The 24,263-nt window shown below is 38.9% G+C and overlaps 2 protein-coding genes across 5 annotated transcripts in view; one reads left to right on the forward strand and one right to left on the reverse strand.

Annotated features, from left to right (window-relative positions):
• The window catches only part of trub2 (TruB pseudouridine (psi) synthase family member 2), a 24,281-nt gene extending 5,462 nt beyond the window's left edge, over window positions 1-18,819 (reverse strand). The window contains exons 1-8 of the mRNA XM_061932600.2: window positions 18,510-18,819; window positions 17,660-17,991; window positions 17,240-17,368; window positions 14,479-14,553; window positions 14,343-14,404; window positions 14,192-14,273; window positions 6,197-6,269; window positions 5,978-6,114 (exon numbers count right to left, since the gene is read on the reverse strand). Coding sequence (XP_061788584.1) covers window positions 5,978-6,114; window positions 6,197-6,269; window positions 14,192-14,273; window positions 14,343-14,404; window positions 14,479-14,553; window positions 17,240-17,368; window positions 17,660-17,777 — 676 coding nt within the window. The 5' untranslated portion in view covers window positions 17,778-17,991; window positions 18,510-18,819. The remainder of the gene's footprint in view (window positions 1-5,977; window positions 6,115-6,196; window positions 6,270-14,191; window positions 14,274-14,342; window positions 14,405-14,478; window positions 14,554-17,239; window positions 17,369-17,659; window positions 17,992-18,509) is intronic.
• Window positions 18,249-24,263, forward strand: part of hdhd3 (haloacid dehalogenase-like hydrolase domain containing 3) — a 19,469-nt gene continuing 13,454 nt past the window's right edge. Inside the window, exons 1-3 of one of the 4 annotated variants that reach the window (XM_061932603.1) lie at window positions 18,249-18,340; window positions 20,548-20,882; window positions 20,963-21,369. In XM_061932603.1, the coding sequence (XP_061788587.1) occupies window positions 20,553-20,882; window positions 20,963-21,369 (737 nt within the window). In that variant the 5' untranslated portion in view covers window positions 18,249-18,340; window positions 20,548-20,552. Of the gene's footprint in view, window positions 18,341-18,440; window positions 18,703-19,030; window positions 19,324-20,547; window positions 20,883-20,962; window positions 21,370-24,263 lie in introns of those variants that run through there. The other 3 variants (XM_061932602.1, XM_061932601.1, XM_061932604.1) reach the window with 3 other exon arrangements.

The raw sequence follows: 24,263 nt of genomic DNA on the forward strand, positions 1-24,263 counted from the left end.
GAATCAATCAATCAATCAATCACAATTGTAGTTATGAAAAACACATGACAGATTAATGCTTTTGAAGTAGGGTTTTTTTGGCAACACCAATAATTTGAGCTCATGACACATTTGTTATTGAATACATTCTGACACCATTCTTTCTGCCTTGGAGACTTTGTATGTATAAGTAATATGTACTGTGACTATTATTTGATAACTTGTTTATACAAGCTAGATTCTTTGTGTGTGTGTGTGTGTGTGTGTGTGTGTGTGTGTGTGTCTCCCTCCAAGCTAAATCTGCTTTTTCTGACAGTCTTTAATTAAAATACATAAATAACTGATATTTGGACATGGGTCTATTGATTCAGTATCGTCCACCTTCCTATTGTGATGCATTGACAAATATGCTGTTTTAAACTGCATGTTTACCTTTTGAAAATCACTTAACAAAAATATTTGAAAAGATCAAGACTTGATTTGTTGCCGATAGGGTTGTCCCCATACCAATATTTTGGTACCGGTACCAAATGTATTGTGTTACTTTTCAATGAAAGGCGGACACAAAACAAATATTATTGGCTTTATTTTAACAGAAAATCTTACATTAAATATGTTTCTTATTGCAATCAAATAAAAAAAATGGTCATAAAAAAAGAGAGAATATTACCCTAAACACATACTCTTTTAGTAATAAGTAAGCAAACAAAGGCTCCTAATATGGCTGCTGACGTATGCATATTGTGTCATTTCCCATTCTATTGCTTTGTCAAAATTATGAGGGACAAGCAACAACAAATGAATTATTAATCTGCTTGTTTAATTACTTTTAATATCTGCTTACTTTTTGTTTTAACATGTTCTACCTACACTTTTGTTAAAATGTAATAAGCACATACATACATAGGTACCTACGCTCCCACATACATACACAAATACAGTACACCCACACGCACATTCAATATACAAACATACACATACTGTACATATACCAGAGGTGTGGACTCGAGTCACATGACTTGGACTCGAGTCATGAATTTGATGACTTTAGACTCGACTTGACAAAATGTAAAGAGACTTGCAACTCGACTTGGACTTTAACATCAATGACTTGTGACTTCACTTGGACTTGAGCCTTTTGACTTGACATGACTTGCCACTTTCCCCAAAACCCAAAGCTTAAAACGTTATTTGGGAGCGCTCCGTATTTTTCATTTTCTTCATCTGTGTCGATCAGCGTGTTGTTGCTGTCAGCTGGTGTGCTCTCAGTACAATAGCCAATCAAATTAGGTCTACGTTGTTTTCATCACACAGCATTCATCCAATCAAATTGCAGGAGAACCAATATAGAAGAGTTGTCAAACAACGCGCCAGAGAGAAACAATTATGCCAAAGTTGGTTTCGTTCGGGTATAAAAACTACGACTTGGTCAACAAAAAAACGAATTGCTGTATGCAAATCACGCAGTTAGAATATTACAGACGGAGACGCAACAACTTCCAACTTCGTTCGACATTTGAAGTTGCACAAAGAAGGGTAAGTTTTGAATGTAAGATAACGTTTATTGGCTAAGTAACGTGACTTTTATTTGCTGTGTAGTTAAATCAGCGAGGCTGCAAACTCACTGCTAACGTTATAACCATAGACATCTTATAAGTAGACGCAGCATGGAGCGCTACTGCCTACTGGCGCAGACGAGACGCGGGGCCGCCATTTTGGAGTGGTGATCCGCTCCACTCAGTGCAATTCATTTGGCAGGAGCAATTAACTGTCAGCGCATTTAATTCATCTTACCTCACTGAATACCAGATTTTCACGCGCTTTTTTGTCATACGTGTAGCTATGATAACGGACACATGTTTTGGCGTGTTTTATTATTCATAGTTTGCTTAACAGTAATATAATATTCTTATACGCTATAAGTGACCAGACGTCCGAGATCAAAACTGGGAATATAATCCCAGAGAAGGGGGGAAAAAACGGTCAGCTATTTTTAAATTGAAGAAACAATATGATTAGGTTATATATACATGCGTATATCCTACATAAACAATGTATGAATACATTAGATATCTATATATCTTATAGACTGTATCTCTGTTGTTGCAGCAGTAGATAGTTTAGTCTGTCTTGACACTTTGTATTGATATTTTGTATTACATTCTTCCCTTAAATGATAATGTTTACAGTGATTGTTTTATATGTATTTTTTATGTATGTCCCTTTGGATAAAAGCGTCTGCCAAATACTTCAGCATAAACATATATAAACACCTGAAAGTCTTTATATCAGCTAAAACCACCAATCTGTTTCACTGGATTCAGAATAAAACCAAATGCTGTCTTACCCAACAATGTTAGTATTTGAATATTGTTACTTGAAGACTTATTTATGGTTACAATTATACTGTTAAGAAAGTATTGTCTTATACTTTGCCTAAAATGAGAATGCATCATAATCAGTGGCGGCTGGTGAATTTTGTTTTAGGTGGGGCAGAAAGTTTGTAAACCAAACCCCTGTAGGGGCATCATCCTCCCCCAGAAGATTTCTTTGTGATTTTCGCATACAAATATTGAAGATCTTTGCTCCTTCTCAACAATGTGGTAATATTATTTTCATAAAATACAACCACTTCAAGATGGCGGCCAAATTGCTCACGCCACAGCAACCAATGTTGCGTCTACTAGGGCCCTGACATCTAAAAAGTACAACTCTGTTCATTGTTTTGTTCATGTATTTATGTATTTCATGTGTAGGCACACATCAACACACATAGAGATGAGATCAATGAGATAAGGTAAGAACAGGATAGAAACTGCTGTGGAACTAGTTACAATGCATTATGCCATGGAAATACAATGTTAACACTTTTGTGCACATAAGTACAGTTGCACTTGTTTTTTCAAATGTGTTTATTCTGTAAAGGAATGAGTTAAATATTTAAAATGACTGCGGTAGAAAATGGATGGATGGATGGTTAATAGTGCTATTGGGAATAAGCGGTAGAAATGGATGGATGGATGGTCAATAGTGCTATTATGAAGTGCAAGGTCAGCACTATTTTTTTTCCGGCAATTTCAAATGCACTTAATTTAATAGATAAATACAGCGTTTTAAAAGCATACACAATCTGTGTAAATATATTAGTCTGTGGTTAAAAGGACTCGAAACTCAAAATGCAGGACTTGGGACTTGACTTGAGACTTTCCAGTCTTGACTTTGGACTTGACTTGGAACTTGCCTGTCTTGACTTGGGACTTGACTCGAGACTTGAGGGCAAAGACTTGAGACTTATTTGGGACTTGCAAAGCAATGACTTGGTCCCACCTCTGACATATACACTCACTGTACAAACACATATACACATTCTGTACATATACATTCACTGTACAAACACATATACAGTACACATACTGTACATATACAAGTACATATGCATACTTACACTCATGCACATAATCATGTTTCATCAAACATATATTAATGTTGTTGCCCTAGGGTAAACTGGGTATAACACATGGCACACGGACAAAGCTTAACCTATTATTACTATAACAATCTACAAGGTTAATGTAGGTTGCTTCTCTTTCTCCCCCTTCATTTTTCTGCATTCTTTCGTATCTCAAGTTATCATTACGTATATGTATTGTTGCATTTGAACAACTGTATTGTTGATAATAAAGGTAAATTATTGGTATTGTTCATTATCAATAGCGCTATTTCTATTGGTATTTGAATTGCTCCATTTGTAGTGTAATAATGCTCATTGTCATTTCTGTATTATTTTCGCTAACTGCTTATTTGCTATTACTTTTACCATCATATTTGTACATGTCGTATTTGCTGATGTTGCTCTATTGTTGTTGTTGTTGTTTGCTGTTGTTGTTTTTGTCTCTCTGTCTAATCCCCCTCTTGTCCCCACAATTTCCCCCTCTGTCTTCTTTTTTTTCTCTTTCTATCCCCTCCTGCTCCGGCCCGGCTGCACTAAATGATAATATAAATACATTTAATAAAGTCAAATACAAATAAAGCAACAAGAGAAGTATCCTACACTTCTCTTTTGTAAAGTAAATCTGAACAGCCGACATGGGCATCTACATCAACTATATGATTTGCCTGAGAAGCTGGACAGGACAAAAAATAAAAAAAATAAAAAAATTGAATAAGCGCTCATTCTTTTGTTGTTTGGATACTTTACATTAGTTTTAGGTGATAATACACATTTTGGTATCAATCCAATACCAAGTAGTTAAAAGGACCATACATAATTAAAGTACTCCTGTGCCCAGGGACATGTTTTTTATAAACAAATTTAAAAAAGGACAAAGGATTTTGTGATAATAAAACTATCGATGCAATCATTGTAGGATCGACTAGATACGGCTCTTGTACTTGGTATCGTTACAATCGATGTAAGCATAGAGATCCACCCATTTGTTTACATTCAGGAACACTTTCTTTTTGTTAGCGGTGAGCTATTGTATCCTCCTACAGTGTGTAGCTAGTCCTCATCCTGCAGGGATGATACTTGTAAGAAACGTATTTGTCGCCATGGAGACGAGGATTAGTGATTCAGAAGTAGTTTATACACTGCCGACTGCTGATGGAAGTTAGCCGCTACGGGTTGCCAACTTCTTGAAAAAAACAAACAAAAAGGACATCTTGTTGGTCGGGACAGTGTTCCAAAAAAGTGTGCTGCTTCATAAAAACATTCAACCATTTGAGTAATCAGATAGATATCAACATAACTAATGGACGGATTTGGATACAATTTTCTCTAAATGTCCGAAATAGGTCCTGGAACAAGTGCTTTAGTAGTTTTCATCAATATTCAAATATGAGCTTGTTAAAATATTTGTTTTGTCACCATACAGTATAAACCAGTGATTCGGGTACCACAAGTGGTACACCAAAGAATCGCTTATTTAAATATTGTAATGTAAAAGTTGTATTTTCCTGTATTCAAACACAGTGTTACTGTTGAAACTGTATGTAATGTTACAATATACTTAATAAATAAAACCTCTAACTTGTTTTTAATGAATACTTAGGCCTACTATGCTACTGAATTTTAATGTTGGTCATTGTGGCGGTACTTGTAGAGCCAAGGGTTTTCTGAGTTTGAGAACCACTGTTATAGACAAACAACCAGGTTTATAGCGTCTTTGTTTTAGTTTGTTTCCTGGTATGTAAAATATTGTCAAAAATATCCACAACATAGCAACCTTTTTTTACCTTAAATGCTATGGGTATTTTGTCCGAGGAAACCTTTAGCGTTGCTGAGTAGCACATTTTTACGGGTAGCACATTTTCTTAAAACACCGGCTAAATTGATCGTTTTCACCCCTATCAGTGTGGTGATTGGTTTGGCTTTTTTGGAAAACCATACTATTTGACTCAAACTTAGATGTAATTAAATGCCTGATTTGGAGTAATTGCAATACGCTACATGGAAAACACATTTCTCAACAACTTAAGTTTAATGCACAACTTCAAAATATCCAAATGAAGTAAAAGAAAATAATATTCTGCTTGACTTCTGGTTGGTTGTTGGTATTGCCTGATGGACAAAAAACGACTATAATTTCCACTGGTTTTGTCGTTTTATATTTTTTTATGACCACTACTAGCAGCAGCATGAGGTTTAATGTCAAACAATCCACCTCTTGTAGAGCGGCGCTTTAATGTTTATAGCTTCACATCTATTTTAAGCCAAAATGCGTCCATTCTGCCTCTTATGTCTTCACACCATGTCTGCTTGTAAGTACTATGTACGTGTGCGTTGCCGAACATGCACCTCTGCTCCAGCATGTCGTGTAGACGGCGCGCCGTAATGTCCATAAAACTAAAAAAATATAGCACTGGTATTTTTCAGAGGCAGCAAAGCACCGCTGTACTTTATTAGTACCGCCATACCGTACAACTCTAGTTGCAGATATCAGAAAAATATAAATATCAGATCCCAACACCGCTATTGAAGTAGATGAAGATTTTTTACCCAGAGTGAAGTTTGGAGGCTGGAAGCGAATGCACCTCAGGCCCTTCAAAATGGGCGGTGACTTCCCATCTGGGCCAAGTATACCTTGCACAGCCATCTCGTAGGCTTCCTGGGAACGCATGTCTACATTGGCGTACCTATGAGAGGAGGAATATGACCTAGTGAGGACTGAATGACGTTTCAACAGGAGTTAATGGGGGGAAAATAGAATTTTCATACGTTAACAAAGCCTTCTGATTTGCTCCTTGCAGCATTGCCAAAACTCTGTCCAGCTTATCTTGCGTGATATGATCTGTTGAGCAAAAGGTAAACACGGTAGTACAGTAAATTATGAAGAGTCATTCAACATCTATTCAGTCAGATCAACTGAGAAAGTTTTATTTTTAAATATCCATCCATCCATCTTCTTCCGCTTATCCGAGGTCGGGTCGCGGGGGCAGCAGCCTAAGCAGGGAAGCCCAGACTTCCCTTTCCCCAGCCACTTCGTCCAGCTCCTCCCGGGGGATCCCGAGGCGTTCCCAGGCCAGACGGGAGAGATAGTCTTCCCAACATGTCCTGGGTCTTCCCCGTGGCCTCCTACCGGTCGGACGTGCCCGAAACACCTCCCTAGGGAGGCGTTCGGGTGGCATCCTGACCAGATGCCCGAACCACCTCATATATATATATATATATATGTATGTATATATATATATATATATATGATATACTTACATCATGTATATCAAACCTCAATCGAGGTGTTTGGATGCTTTATAGAATAGAATAGAGCAGCTCCATTGTAAGCGGGCATTTGATCGCCTTTATTTAATATTTAGAAAGCAAAAAAAAAAATATATATATATATATATATATATATATTTTTTTTTTTTATTTTTATTTTTTTTTTTGCTTATATTAAATAAAGGCGATCAAATGCCCGCTTACAATGGAGCCGCTCTATTCTATTCTATAAAGCATCCAAACACCTCGATTGAGGTTTGATATACATGATGTAAGTATATATGTAATGTAGTCATGGGCACATTTATAATAACATTTAATATTTACCTATTTTGATAATTTTAAGCATACGTGGCATTCATTTCAAAAACGCATTATGTTTGCTTTTTTTTTTTTCATCACTGATTTCTGCTCACTGCAGACTTTATGAGAGCCAACAAACAGTCAAGAAATGTAAATCAAGTATTGTTAGCTGTTTTTAAATGTTTTTTTATTGTTTTTTATGGACAAAATAGAGGACTTTCCATTAGCCCCGCTGTAAACAGACTTTTATTTACGTTTATTTTCAAGTTAGAATGCATTAAAAAAATATATATCCGTCATCATGTCTTTCATAATGATTGTGAACGATAGGCAAAATTCCCCAAAAAGTGCAGTTCCTCTTTAGGTATGGAATTCAAATACATCAATGTTACCCATATACTTTATTAATTTGCAATAAATATATTTGGGGCTACCTGTTCACCCTCGCTCATAAACATTGGTGAATTTAGCTTCTGATTACAAAATTGTACAGTAGATGAATTCCTAACTCCACTTTTTAAAGGTGTCATATGATTTTTTGTATTTTTTACATGACATGTAATGGTAGTCCTTTGGTCAAACGTTTGCATAGGTTTTGTTTACACACCATCTTCAAGCCGCTTTCTGATTGTCTTTTCAGGACTTATGGGAATCCCAAATACACAAAAACAGGTGCCACAAGTAGGGCTGGGCGATATGGCCTTTTTTTAATATTGCGATATTTTAAGGCCATATCGCGATACACGATATATATCTCGATATTTTGCCTTAGCCTTGAATGAACAATTGATGCATATAATCACAGCAGTATGATGATTCTATGTGTCTACATTAAAACATTCTTCTTCATACTGCATTAATATATGCTACTTTTAAACTTTCATGCAGAGAAGGAAATCACAACTAAAAAAAATCACTATTTATTTCATACGGTGTTGATCTGGAAATGTTTGCCTCGGCATTTTGATGGGTGTGGTCGTGTGGCACCGAACGGGGATATTGACGTGCTGAGTACGTAAATATTGTTTTTAATATTGTTGTGCAGCACTTTGGAAACATTCTTGTTGTTTAAATGTGCTATATAAATAAAGTGGATTGGATTGGAGTAAGCACTCTTCATTCACTTGCAGGGGACTTTTCAAATGATGCTACATATAAGCAGTAGGCTACTGCTACTTTTTATAGCAACACTTTTTCCCCACACTTGACAAATTACGGTTGTCTATTCGACATATTCCCACTTGAAGTCAAACCACCCCCAGCCGATGGACCCCCTGCTGTTTTTTGGGGGATTAATTCTTCCTTCATTTGTTACCAGATCCGTACCTTCTTTCGCTCGTATTACCGCTAGCATCACAGCTAACGTTACACATGCTGCTACCGCTCTGCTGCGCGAGGGCGTATACGTATGTGATGTATGACGTGACAGTATGTGACGTACATACTTGCCAACCTTGAGACCTCCGATTTCGGGAGATGGGGGGTGGGGGGCGTGGTTAAGAGGGGAGGAGTATATTTACAGCTAGAATTCACCAAGTCAAGTATTTCATATATATATATATATATATATATATATAAGAAATACTTGACTTTCAGTGAATTCTAGCTATATATATATATATATATATATATATATATATATATATATATATATATATATATATATATATATATGAGAAATACTTGAATTTCAGTGTTCATTTATTTACACATATACACACACATAACACTCATCTACTCATTGTTGAGTTAAGGGTTGAATTGTCCATCCTTGTTCTATTCTCTGTCACTATTTTTCTAACCATGCTGAACACCCTCTCTGATGATGCATTCTGCTTCGTCTCCTTGTTGTGTGCGCAGCTGTGCACTGCACTCTCTAAAAGCCGTAGATGTTATTGTCACATATGCATGTACAGTAGATGGCAGTATTGCCCTGTTTAAGAGTGTCACAACATTGCTGTTTACGGCAGACGAACTGCTTTACGGTAGACGAAAACGTGACTGCTGTTGTGTGTTGTTGCCGCGCTGGGAAGATGTTAATGAAACTGCCTAACAATAAACCCACATAAGAAACCAAGAACTCGCCCTCGATCATTCTACAGTTATAACGTGATTGGGCAGGCACGCTGTTTATATTGTGGGAAAGCGGACGTGAAAACAGGCTGTCGACACGTCACTCAGGTCCGCCTGAATTTCGGGAGATTTTAGGGAGAAAATTTGTCCCGGGGAGGTTTTCGGGAGAGGCGCTGAATTTCGAGAGTCTCCCGGAAAATCCGGGAGGGTTGGCAAGTATGGTGACGTATGTAGAAGCTACGCTTGCTGTCTGTGAGAAGGAGAGACAGGAAAGAGCGAGTAGAGCATGTAGTTTAATGCCCACAGCTAAAAGCAACTGCGTAAGAACGCATACTCGAATATCACGATATAGTCGTTTTCTATATCGCACAGAGACAAACCCGCGATATATCGCGCATATCGATATATGGCCCAGCCCTAGCCACAGGTAAAAAAAATAATTTCTTTAACACGTCAATAATGAAAAGAAACAATGTTGCAAACTTGGCAACTTTGTCGCTATATTACCCGAGAACTTAAGACTCCTTTAGATAGTGTTATTTGAGACTACATACAGCAACTTTGAAAAAAAACCAAACAATTTCATTTGTATTTCTTAAAGGGTCCGTTATCAGCATGTGCACAGATGCCTTGAGGGAGCCAACTTTCCAATGTATTTTACACGGTATATCCCTGCCTTTACAGCTTTTCATAAGTACGTGCACGCGCATTATCTTTAGCTGTTGTTAGCTAATGATAGAAATTTAGATAGCTAGTGTTAGCTGTTATTGAATGTATCATCTATCACAGGGGTGGGCAATTAATTTTTACCGGGGGCGGGGGCCGCATGAGCAACCCGAGCACTGCTGGAGGGCCACAACGACAATATTTAAATTACAATTTGCTCAATATTATTTTTGATATACCGTAAGATAAATAATAATAAACAATAATAATAATAATAATTAATAATAATAATAATTTCATTTAACCTAACTTAACTTTATACAAAAGCAGATTGCTTTTGATGGTTTTATTTTTAACACTGTCTTACACTACACTTCCTGATGTATAATACAATGTAAAAATGTCAATTTCTGCACAGGGTTAATTTAAAGTTTATCCTGCATCCTCTTTAAAAGTCCAACATTTTTCCCCGTCAGATTTGGACAACCATCTGTTGTCACACCTGCCAGCTTGTCCCATTTCAGTCCTAACATGTCCAAACACGCATTTACCTATGTGAACAAGTCATTATCTGTGGTTGTCTCTTTAATTGACTGCATGGCTGCCAGCTCCTCCGTGATTTGAAAGTCTGCAGTTATCCCACGTAAGAAGATGAGCAGCTGGGCGGTGTTACATACCGTGTTTTCCGCACTATTAGCCGCACCTAAAAACCACAAATTTACTCAAAAGCTGACAGTGCGGCTTATAACCCGGTGCGCTTTATATATGGATTAATATTAAGATTCATTTTCATAAAGTTTAGGTCTCGCAACTACGGTAAACAGCCGCCATCTTTTTTCCCCGTAGAAGAGGAAGTGCTTCTTCTTCTACGCCAAGGTAAGCACCCGCCCCCATAGAAGAAGAAGCGCGCGGGTATTACGTTTCATTTCCTGTGTGTGTTTACATCTGTAAAGACCACAAAATGGCTCCTACTAAGCGACACACTGTGGTTCTAGCTTGCCATGCTAATGGCCAGAAACTTCCACCCATGGTGATATTCAAAAGGAAGACCTTGCCAAAAGAGAACTTTCCAGCCGGCGTCATCATAAAAGCTAACTCGAAGGGATGGATGGATGAAGAAAAGATGAGCGAGTGGTTAAGGGAAGTTTACGCGAAGAGGCCGGGTGGCTTTTTTCACGCAGCTCCGTCCATGTTGATATACGACTCCATGCGCGCCCACATCACAGATGGTGTCAAAAAACAAGTGAAGCACACAAATACAACACTCGCCGTCATTCCGGGTGGATTAACCAAAGAACTCCAACCGCTCGATATTGGTGTCAACAAGGCATTTAAAGCATGACTGCGAACGGCGTGGGAACAATGGATGACCGAAGGCGAACACACATTCACTAAGACAGGGAGACAGCGCCGGACGACATACGCCAACATCTGCCAGTGGATCGTAAATGCCTGGGCGGATATTTCGGTCTCAACTGTGGTCCGAGCTTTCCGGAAGGCAGGATTCACGGAACTGCTGGAAAAACAACAGCGACACTGACTGATGACTTCGACGAGACGGAGCCGGCCATTTTGGATCCCGTAATTCGCCCAACTTTTTAATTCGGACACTGTAGGAGAAGAATTCGAGGGATTTATGAATGAAGAATAACTTCAGAAAGTGAGTGTTATGTTTATTTTGTGTGTTGTGACATTAAAGTTCGAGCAACATTAAGTTATTGCTATTGCTCTGCACTATTTTGAATTTTACTATGTTTGTGATTGCACATTTGCACATTACCGTACATTTTGGGAGTGAACAGAGTTGTTAGAACGCTGGTTTTTAATATATTATTAAAGTTTAACTGACCTATCTGACTGTTTTTTTGACATTCCCTGTAGCGCAGTTAGATGCGGCTTATAACACGGGGCGGCTTATAGGTGGACAAAGTTTTGAAATATGCTGTTCATTGAAGGCGCGGCTTATAACACGGGGCGGCTTATGGTGCGGAAAATACGGTACATCGCAGCTCTCATCCAAAGCCAGCGAAAAACAGTCAAAGTCGGCCGTTCTGTTCTTCAGCTGAAGCTCCAAGTTTCTGGGCATATCAGCGCAACAGAGTCCAATAAGCACTCCTTAATAAACTCTCCGTCAGAAAACACCTTACTTTTTCTGGCGATTTTGTGGGAAATGACGAAACTTGTCCTGACGGCTGTATCTCTGGGGGTGTGAAATATGACAAAAAGTCCTTGCTGGGTTTGCAGTTTTACCATCAACGCATCAGCCACCCTTGCGCGCGCTTCATCAGACAGTTTCCGGTAATTTTCCTTATGCTTCGTCGTGTAGTGGCGATTCAGATGATATTCTTTAAACACAGCAACCTGTGTACCACAAATTAAGCACACGGCTTTACCTTTAATGTAAAGAAATTGCTTTTAGCTGCTGGCATTACACGACAGGCTCTTCTCACTCTTTCTTGTGTCTCCCTCTCACAGACAGACAAGCGCACCTTCTTACACACGTCACATACTGTCACGTCCTCTCCCAGCAGAGAGGTAGCAGCATGGCTATCGTTAGCTGTAATGCTAGCGCAGCCGTGCGAGCAACCTTCCCTCTAAGGTGCGCGCCTGTGCAATTGCGCACTGCTCAAGAGTCCTCTGCGCACGGCAAATCTATGCCACGCACAAAATCAAATAAAAAAATAAGCGCATAACAATTTTCGACACACGGACACGACAGAGAAAACAGTTTTCGTCATCATTGTTCAAATATTGTAACGTCTGTCGAGACGCTTATCTCCATTCGGTGCCACACGTCCACACCATCAAAATGCCGAGGCAAACATTTCCACATCAACACCGTATGAAAAAAAATATTGATTTTTTTAGTTGTGATTTCCTTCTCTGCATGAAAGTTTAAAAGTAGCATATATTAATGCAGTATGAAGAAGAATGTTTTAATGTAGACACATAGAATCATCATACTGCTGTGATTATATGCATCAAGTGTTCATTCAAGACTAAGGCAAAATATCGGCGTGGCGCAGTGGAAGAATGGCCGTGCGCGACCCGAGGGTCCCTGGTTCAATCCCCACCTAGTAGCAACCTCGTCATGTCCGTTGTGTCCTGAGCAAGACACTTCACCCTTGCTCCTGATGGGTGCTGGTTAGCACCTTGCATGGCAGCTCCCTCCATCAGTGTGTGAATGTGTGTGTGAATGGGTAAATGTGGAAGTAGTGTCAAAGCGCTTTGAGTACCTTGAAGGTAGAAAAGCGCTATACAAGTACAACCCATTTATCATTATTTATCATCGCAATATGGCCTTAAAATATCGCAATATTAAAAAAAGGCCATATCGCCCAGCCCTAGTTCAATGATGCCATTTCTGTTTGTCATGTATAATTTTGTCTATTTTGTGTTTATCCTTGAATAAACAGGTCAGTTTCTTATTACCAACCATTGTGTATTATTCAAACTCCACTAATTCAGCTGGCTAGTTGTTATCAAGAGTACTAAAACCCTTTTCAACATGATTCTGACAACTAAGTAGGCTAAATAACTTTAAACTTTAATACATGCTCGGATAGGCAAGTATCGGTCAGTATTGGTATCGGATCGGAAGTGCAAAAACAATATCGGTATCGGATCGGAAGTGCAAAAACCTGGATCGGGACATCCCTACCGTGCATCACTTGTTGCTGTGCACCTTCACTCACAGGTTACACACGGACATACGCCCATAAATAACAATTTTCAAAATAAAAGCAGCACAGTTGTATTGCACGCACGACATAGATGTTTTTTAAAATGTATTTTGTAATTTGTGATTGCCGCTGTTCACATTCACTCACAATCACGCACGCGCATAGTCCACATGGAAGTAATACAAATAATGCTTTTCAAAACAAAAGCAGCACCGTTGCATTGCACACTCGACAGATACTTTTTTAAATTTATTTTGTAATTTATGATTGGCCTCACGCGGGCCGGACAGGGACGCACAAAGTGCCGGATGTGGACCGCGGGCTGCCGAATGCCCAGGTCTGATCTATCATAACAACATGACTGCAAATTGTTTGTTGCTTCCCTTGGACTACATTTTTTTATGTGTGCACGTGTTGACGAGACCAAGTGAGTGACTGCCGTAAAAATCAATCAGTTTATTCGGGCTGTGAAAAAAATGTCATTACTTAGACTTTGTTGATGCGAAAAATGTAGACAATTGTCAAACAAATGTGTTTTGTTAAACCACTAATGGTAACATAACCTCACCAGTGGTGTTCTTGTTATGTTTATTGCTTTGAAAAATGTTGCTGTGAGGAAGTTGCAAATGGCATCTTTAACATTTTGTTGAGCTTTTCATGTTTTTTGGTCTCTTCTACAGTGTCTATCAAATGACACGCACATGCGTCATGGCAAATGAGACGAGATGGCAGTCTTGTGGGAAACACTGCAGTTTTCAATAATTCATACCATAGGTGGATCTTTCCACAATACGTCCTGTGTGGGAGAAGTCATCAGTAGCGGAGCCAAACTCGCCCTCCAATGTGTAATCCTGGAAACGGCAAAGTAGAAATAAATGAATGTGTTTTGTTCCAATTGCTTATCAGCAGAGGAAACTCACTCTTGTTACTTGCAGGCTGTGAAGGCCATTCAGCACTTTGTTTCCGTTCCCAACACCGAGAACTAAAAGGAAAATTACACAAGTGATGTTAAAATCAATGCTTGGATTACAAAGAAAAAGACAATGAATATCATACCCATAACACCAGAAGATAATGTATCCAAGCGATGTCCTACACCGACTGAAATACGCTTGAATTCACTCCCAGTCACTGCAACAAAACATTTTGTTAGTTTCATTTAAAGAACCATAATGTGATCATGTGTGCATGTAATAAACTTAATCGTATATGTAATTGGACCGTTCGGAACAAAACCTCACCAGAGGCGTACAAACTCCCCACTCGGTACACATTAAAAGTGAGGGTGCAGATGAGTTTGTAATGAGTCATGACATGCATCTACTCTGTAAACAAATAAAGTGCAATGCTGCTTTTGGCTCGCAGGAGTGCCAAGGAAAGGTCAGAGCTTGAAAACACTCTTTCGTTTATAAAGTCTCCTGTTTGGGAACACTTGGCTTTTTCCCATAGTGTGCTGCCATTGTTCAGTAGAGATGTAGAACAGAACAACAAGCTACACCTATTAATGTTACACTTCAACTAATAAGGAAATTTACAAAAAAATATAAGAAAACACTATTGCATGGAATCATACGTACTTTTATTATTTTGTATTGAGGAATGTTAGTAAAGGTTTGATCAAATGAAATTAGTCAAAGAGAACAATCAATCAATCAAAGTTTATTTATACAGCCCTTAATTACAAGTGTCTCAATGGGCTGCATAAGCCACAACGACATCCTCAGCTCAGATCTAATGGTAGGTGTTAAAAAGACCAACCTATTTATTATTAAATATCTGGAATTGACTTATGCTGTCTTTAAATTGAAGTAGAGTGGTAATTGGATTTTGGCAACACCGACTGTCCGCAATCATTTATTAAGAAGCTCCCGACGCAGTAAGTTGAATGTTGCGGACACGTCTGTTACTGGATACTTACTAATAGGTTTCTGCTTTGAAGACTGTGTGTGTGTAAGTAACATGCAACTATAAATATTTGGTAATTGTTTATATTGACAAATGTGCCGTTTTAGACTGCAATATTTCTAACCTGATACGAAGTTAGCACAAATCATACATACCGGTACTTGTATTATTTTGTAGTGTGGAATGTTTGAAAAGACTTGATCAAGTGAAAAGTGAATGGTATTAAAAACACAGGACAGATTTATGTTTTTGAAGTGGAGAGGTAATTTGACTTTTGGGTGACACCTTAAGGTCACAATAATTATTTAAATTGTTTCATGATGCTTCTGCCCAAGTGCAGCTGGGATAGGCTCCAGCACAAATGCGACCACGAAAGGGACAAGCGGTAGAAAATGGATGGACGCAGTAAGTTGACTGATGTGCACACAATTGTTATTGCATACCTTCTAATACACTTCTGCCTTGGAGACTTAGTATGTTAGACTTAGACTTCCTTTTTATTGTCATTCAAATTTGAACTTTACAGCACAGATAAGAACGAAATTTCGTTACATAAGCTCATGGTAGTGCAGGATAAAAAAGCAATACGGTGCATATATAAATAAATAAATATATATAAATAATATATAAATATAAATAAATAAATCTATATAAATATATATATATATATATATATATATATATATATAAATATATTGCACTTTTTCACATGCGTCCACGTTTATGTATGTATGTTATATTGTTTTTTTTATTCCAGCAAGTTAATCCATTTTGGGGGGAGTTGAGGGGATAATTTAATTATGATGCGTTCAAGAGTCTTACAGCCTGAGGGAAGAAGCTGTTACAGAACCTGGAGGTTCTGCTTCGGTGTGTAAGTAATATGCAAATATAATTATTTAATACTTCCTTATACTGACAAATGTGCTGTTTTAGGCCATGTCTACACTAAGTCGTTTAACCCCTTAAACGAATAATTATTTAGCCTAAGCCCTGTTTCAGCCACAGTAAACCAGCGTTTGAGGTCCCCCTCCTCGAACAAATTTTTACACACATAAGTCAGCCGTGTATTTCTTGAATCTCCGGCACTTAGCTTTGTATGGACTCATTGATCGTTTACAAAGTGAGTTCGGAGAGGAAATGACGCCAGAAAGACCCCGCCCACACAGGAAGTGACGCCAGAAAGCCTGCGCTCCACACACAGAAAGAACGCGCCACAGGCAGCTTCATAACAAAGATGGAGGCGGATCTGCAAGTTTGTTTAATTACATATGTCTAGCTGTTGTGTAGCTGCTAGCTCATAATAGCCTATAGCCTACCATGTTTACCTTTTGTAAATGACCACAAAAATACTAAAAAAGATCAAACTTCTGTGCTTATTGGAGGACATTTAAGTATTGGGAGTGCTCATATCAGAGATTTAACATGCAAGCCGGTATATTAAGGTGTTTGCTAATATCGGACCGATATCAATATAGAATTGGGACACCCCTAATTTTCCAGCATAACGTTACGTAAAGCTACAATCAGATCAATGATAAATGGGATCTTAGATATTACAGTCGTTTGTTTTATCACAAAGCTAGGATGTCCAGTTTTTATTCAGGTTAGTTTAAGCACCTTTAATTTGGAAAAAGTCAAAATGACCCCTGCATCCTTCTATTTTTTTGTATACAATATCTATAGTTTTTCTGACAGCACTTTTCAGAATTTTATGTTACATATAAAACATATTAATGCTGTTTACACAAACAGTAATCAGTTTTATATTTTGCCTTTTTCCCCTGACTGTACCCCCAAATTAAACGCGCTGTGACCTTAAAAGAAATACGTACCGAAACCACGACTAGGGTTACTGTTTTGACCCTACTACAGCGAGGAGATTGTGTGAGCCTTAAAAGAAAGCGGTGCATACCCAGAGGGTGTTTGGACAAGACTGGGACAGAGGATGCTGACAGTCCCTTGGGCGTCAAAGCGTTGCTGCATGGTTGGGCCAAAAAGCGGATCTGCTCAGGAAGAGGCAGCGGTGGCAAAGCATCCAAACCTGCAAAGGGATACAACAGGTCAAGTGGAATAGTAGATGGTAATGGTTTAGTTGAATTCAACTTACTTTAACTTAACTTCAACTGGCTCATTTTACTACATTGACTTCCTTGCAAACGTTTTACTCCACATACTTGATACTGTGGCATTAATTGCTGGCATATACTTATTTTTTGTATTTAGTAGAATGGCCAGGTTCCACACTTGAATCGTAATAAATAATGCTGTTTACATATACATGCATCATGTGTACATTTAGAAAATGTATGAGGAGTAGCAGAGCAAGTCTGACCTTTGAGGAGCTTGGTCTCGATGGTGTCCCTCACGACTTTCCATGGAATACCAGGGGGTTTGTAGACACAAAACAAACCCTCTAACCTTCGAAACATGCGAGCAGCAGGAGATGCCATCAGGACATTTACATTAAATGAGTCATTTTTAGTTTAAAAGTACCAAAACAAAGGCGAACGTGTTTGCTTGATAAATACAACGACTGCACAAGCGAGCACGTGATGATTGCACGCCTTAGCGCATGCGCGGAAGTCTTGCGCTGACAGCAGCTGATTGACCACAGCGCCTCCTGCTGGACCGGGTGATGCACGGCGTTGGTTCCAAGCGCAAACACTGTATTCATTAAAAACATAAATATTTTATTAAATATATAAATGTTACGTCATTAAATTTGACATATATCACAAAAACAAATCGGGTTGGAGTGTTTTTCACTATTCAATACAATCTCACGAGATCTTGTGCCACCTTACACAGTGACGTACTCACAGCTGCGTTCCAAATCCAATTCAGGGTCTGCATCCTTCGGAGGACCCGGACTACGCAGCCTCAGAAGGCCGGAAGCGTCACCCGTTGTCAAATGGGACAGTCTAGCCTGCGGAGGATACTTACATTTGAAAGTGTATTCGCTGCCGCTGCTTGTATTGGCCGACATCGTCAAAAAGATCCGTGTTGAACAAAGGTGCGCAAAGCATATTGGGATATGGGAGGCCACGAACGATAGTCGCGGTGCATCCTCCGAATACAGGGAAAGGGAGGGCGCATTCGTCGGCGTTGTGACGTAAGCGGCCTTCAAATTCACCCTTCGAAGGATGCAGACCCTGAATTGGGACACAGCTACAGTGACTTGCCTCGTTACGCTGTCGACGTCACGTTCTTCTGCTAAAAAGACAAAATAATACATATTTTTGCTGAACGTTCACAACTCTATCGTAGGTAGGTAGGGTTCCATGTCCACGTTTGGAATTTAATATTTATACTTTATCTGCGCCCGGGGTTCCGTGACCTTTGGCAGCTGCTAAGCTAACATGAAGACATCGAATGGTAGCTATAACCCGACCTGTGTTATTATGAATCAGCTGGTACACGATACATTGTTTAACATGTAACATTGTTTAACACGTAATATTGTTTAGCACCGAAAACAATCATTATTGTAGCGTAGTTGCTGTGTCGGACTGGCTACGTCAAAAACTACAACTTGTAGCCATGACGACGTGATTGAATGTTTCATTACTGGATTCCGATTTGTCGAACCGTACAATCAGAAACGTGATTGGCAATTAAATTAAATTAATGTTCAGTTGTGTATTAAAAAGTAAAAAAAAAAAACCGTTTTCGGAGAGACAACAGCTAGACTTCTACATTGCGGCCAAATATGTATTTATATTCACCGACCGACTAAAAAGTTGCACGCAGCAGACGTGACGAATCTGCGATCGGTAGGGAAAACAATTTCTGAAGTCAAACCGTCAGCCTGTCAACTGGTGTAAACATTAACCATGTGGCTATGTGCGATATAGCAACACTTGCAGTGTTTTAAATAGTCGGTGACGTTTCTGCGTGCTTTGCTGACCAAATGCTGGTCTGATCTTCCATTTTTTCCTCTTGTAAATTAGATGTGTCGCGCAGTTTAACCAGCAGAGTGCAGTGGATACCATTTATGTGAGTACAAATAAATATTAAGCATTTAGATCAGGGGCGTCAAACTCATAGATTGGGTGGCCACATGGAGACAAATCTACTACCAAGTGGACCGGACTGGTAAAATCACAGCACGATCACTTAAAAATAAATACAACTTCAGATTGTTTTCTTTGTTTAATAATAGAACAAGCACATTTGGAAATTGTACAAATCATAATGTTGTTGGGTTGTTTTTACAATTACCTGTTGCAGTTAATAGTATATATACTTTATTTGTCGTTATTTATATTTTCTGAATAAGTTATGTGTTCATCAGTCAACTCATTGGTGTTAATTTTCAATCTATCAATATAAACAAATGATATCAAAATCAAATTACAGTATGTTATTTATGTAGTTTGATCATTTTCCTCGACTGATGTACTAACATCATGTGGTTTATTTTGTACGTTTGTAGCATCATCTACAAAGATACAAAGAATTGCTATTGCGACATCCAGTGGACACATTTAGAACAGCGGTTTCTTTAATTAAAACATTTCAGGTACATTTTTATACTTAGCAAACTCATCCCGCAGGCCGGATAAAACCTGTTTGCGGGCCTGATCCGGCTCTCGGGCCGTACGTTTAACACCCCTGATATAGATAAGTAAACACTTAAGGTCAAAATAACATCTGCGTTTTCTAATTCATTGTTAGACGGAAGATGCATCAATAGTATTATTCATCAACCCACTTGAGGATGCTTGTCAGTTAATACAACTTCTGCATGTTCCCACACTCAAGTTTAATTGAATTTCCACGGAATAACAAGCATGTTCTCAGTGCAAGGAACTAGAATAGTTGTCCACTTAGACCAGTTACGTGATTCAGTCTTCATGCCATCATTCTCGGTCTATTACTCATTGTATAGAAAGTTGCCCATAAACAATACAGACCCTCATTCTACATTTTCATATCAGACTTTTTAAGACGTTATGGCGGCGAATGTAATTATTATCCTCGGTCTATTACTCATTGTATAGAAAGTTGCCCATAAACAATACAGACCCTCATTCTACATTTTCATATCAGACTTTTTAAGACGTCATGGCGGTGAATGTAATTATTATCCTAAATAGCTTCACCCCAAGTGTATGGGTTGTTTGAGAGTTTTCCTGCCCTTTCATTTCTCCACAGTGCAGGATTCTCAGTGACATTGGATTTCCATCTATTAAGTTGTCTTGTGTAATACCTCTGCAGGTGTCATGCGCGCTCCTCTGCGGTGGGTGCTGTGGGATGTAAAAGACACTCTGCTGAAGGTGCGTTCCTCCGTAGGAGAACAATATTGTGATGAGGCTAAACGAATGGGCCTCAGCCTCAACCCTGCGGAGGTCGCCGCTGCTTTCCGTCAGGCGTATCGACATCACTCCAGCACATTCCCAAACTACGGCATCACTCAGGGACTGGATGGACAGTCTTGGTGGAAAGCAGTGGTGAAAGCCACCTTCTCCCTGTGCAAGGTGCGAGACCCGGCCATACTGAATACGATGGCCCACAATCTCTACCAGAACTTCAGCAAAGCAGAGAACTGGGAGGTAAATGAAGTATGATGTGATTCTTCCATCCATATGCAAGTTACAGGGCCCAAAAGACAATTCGTGTTGTCTTATTTGAGGTATTTTCAGACTCAAAGGCGGCTTTGGAGAACTGCTCCTCGCTGGGACTGCAGCTGGGAGTGGTTTCCAACTTTGACAACCGCCTTGAAGCCATCCTACACAGCTGTGGGCTGCTGTCTCACTTCAGCTTCCTGGTGACGTCGGAAGGAGCAGGTGTAGAGAAGCCCGAGGCGGCCATTTTTAACCAGGCCCTGCGGAAGTGCGGCGTGCCGGCTGCCAGCGTAGCGCACGTCGGGGACCACTACGTGAACGATTACCTCACGTCACGCTCAGTCGGTATCCATGGCTTCCTTTTGGACCGAAAAAGCCCCTTTGAGCGACGTGATGTCCCTAAAGAGCATCGGCTGTCATCACTGGATGAGCTGCCTGTGCTACTTAAACAGCACATGGACACTAGCAACATTTCGTAAGTATACGTGTCACGCACTCCTTTCACACCCGTAGAGAACACAGTGGTGGAATTTGTGTCCCCTACTCATTGGTCCTGTAGCATCTCCAGTCCGCTACTGAGCCTTTTGCAAATTAAGAAGTACAGTATGTGGCAAAAGTGAGCACACTCACATTTAGCAGGCCTATTTATTACAGTATACTTTCCAAACGGGGCAGTAAAATATAGAAATTAATATACTTTAGAGTAATCAGTGTACAGCTTGTATAACAGTATAGAGCAGGGGTAGGGAACCTATGGCTCTAGAGCCAGGTGTGGCTCTTTTGATGACTGCATCTGGCTCTCAGATAAATCTTAGCTGACATTGCTTAACACCATAAGTAATGAATAATTCCGCTGGTAATCACAGTGTTAAAACTAACTTTCAAAATATAAAACATTCTCATGCATTTTAATCCATCCATCCGTTTTCTACCGCACCTGTTCAAGAAGTCGCGTTAATAGTCAGAAGTATTTTATTTATTATTGGTTAGCTTCAGAATAATAATGTTATTAAAAAGAATAAGACACTTATTATACTCTAAAAATGTTGGTCTTACTTAACAATGCACACATTTACTTGTATTCAGTGATTAAAAATATGATATGGCTCTCACGGAAATACATTTTAAAATATTTGGCTTTCGTGGCTCTCTCAGTCAAAAAGGTTCCCGACCCCTGGTATAGAGTGACGAAAACTGTCTTGCCTACAGTCAAGCATTGTCTTGGGCTACACAAGTTTATGCCGGAACTGGTGAGCTGTGGTTCGTTGAAGGAAAAATGAATTCATCTACTGTAACAATTTTCCAAGAAGTCTTTTTATGCCATTTTTACTACGTGCCATATGAATTATATATACCGTATTCCAGACCTGTTAATTTATATTTTAACATTTATGGAAGCCCATTTTTATTTATCCCTGCTGTAGTCATTTAAAAGTTGTATTCAATTGTCCACGGAAAATACAACTTTATTCTTGTCATATCACAACGTTATTCTCCAAGCATTGCAACATTTTTCTCAAGATTATTATTTTTTCTTTTCACCAGCCCTAGTACTTTTTACTTTTGCACAATAAGAGATATTTGATAACAAACAAAAATAACTAAGGGTCATTTGCGGTTTATTTATCCTCATGGGAACTAGCATCCTCTGCTATGGACAATTGTGTTTTGCACAACTGGGCTGTTTTTCCCCACAAAATGTGTATTTCTGACTAAATAAATAGACCAAAAACTACTGCAGAAGACGTGGGTTTACAGGAGGATATTACAATTCATAACTACAGTATGTGGGAACATTTTCAATGAAAAACAAAGACAACTAGAAAAGCACTCTGAGAGCGCAGACCTCCGCCAGGCCCTACCTCCCAATAGTGAAGAATCCTTTTAAAAATACTGAATTCAGACAGTGATCTGTCACCTGCACAATCTAATCACACAATTTTACTTCAAAAACATTTCCTGAAAGTTTTCACCAAATCCACCAAACAGGCTGCAAGAGGGTTCACTCTTTGCATCGATCTCAGCACCTTCATTTCCTTCAGTAGCGCAAAGAAATAAACAGAATGAACTATAGTTGCGTGACATGGACACGATGATATACATTTAGAGCTTTTAATAGTATCGTTATATTGTGATAATGCATGTTGATGACACATTAGCACAAGCAAATGGCCACGCCCTCAAAGCAATGTAGCATTCTCACTGGTGGCTAATGTCTCTCCACAGTTCAACTGCAAAGCCCTATCTAAGTCAGTAATCCTCGCCTCCATGGCGGCAAATAAAGTACATTTTCATAAAAACATCATCCCTTGAAGACGAGGAATAACTAAACATTAGGAGGATATGCTAGGTGGGCTAATTGATACGAATATCAGAGTAACGATACCAAATATAGTACCAGATTGATACCACAGTGTTTGATTGATATTACATACAATCAAGTTATTTTGTCGTTATTGTTATTGTATACAAACTAAGGAAATACCGTTAAGTAAGAGGACTTTAAGAGCAAAAAACTAACTATTTAAATCAAAGCCAATAGGTGGTCATAAATTAAAAACATTTTTGATATTCTTACACCACCATCCTGTGTTTTTGTCTGATCAAAAATGCAATCATTCATCCATCCATTTTCTACCGCTTGTCCCTTTTTGGGGTCGCGGGGGGTCGCTGGAGCCTATCTCAGCTGCATTCAGGCGGAAGGCAGAGTACACCCTGGCATTCAGCGATCTTTAAAATTTTAAGTATCCGCATTGGTATGACCAATACTGCCCCAGTAACTAGTTGGTATTGGATTGATACCCACATTTGTGGTATCTCCCAAAACTAATGTAAAGTCTCCAAACAACAGAAGAATATGTGCTTTTTACATTTTAAGAGAAGTATAGATACAACATAAAGTAACCTGATAAACAGTAAATTAACCACTGTATTAATAATAGTTTTGAGAAAATAATACAACCGGAATTGATGTAATACGTCAGCAGCTAATTTAGTAGCCTTTGTAACCCATTTTGAAATGCTTCTATGTATATACCAAGTAACATAATGTGATATATATTTTGTTACCGCTGGAGGCTGCAATATGTACACAATATTTATTTTAGTCCATATTTCCCATACCCAGAGGGAACCCTCTTGTCATTTCTCTACTGTCTTTGTCTCTGTGGGTGGAGGTGGGCCGCTGGCATACACACTTAGAAATGTTAAGCCTTGTAACATAAACATAAGATAACTTAGTAGAAAGGATCACTTGTTCCTTATCCAATTCCTGACATTTCCTAAATGTTTGATCAAAATGTTAGCCTTAACCAACTAACTAAATGACAGTTTCGGTAACGAGGGATCACTCAAAATTTAAATATCCTC

The sequence above is a fragment of the Nerophis lumbriciformis genome, linkage group LG38 (genome assembly GCF_033978685.3).
Source record: "Nerophis lumbriciformis linkage group LG38, RoL_Nlum_v2.1, whole genome shotgun sequence".
NCBI classification, from domain to species: domain Eukaryota; kingdom Metazoa; phylum Chordata; class Actinopteri; order Syngnathiformes; family Syngnathidae; genus Nerophis; species Nerophis lumbriciformis.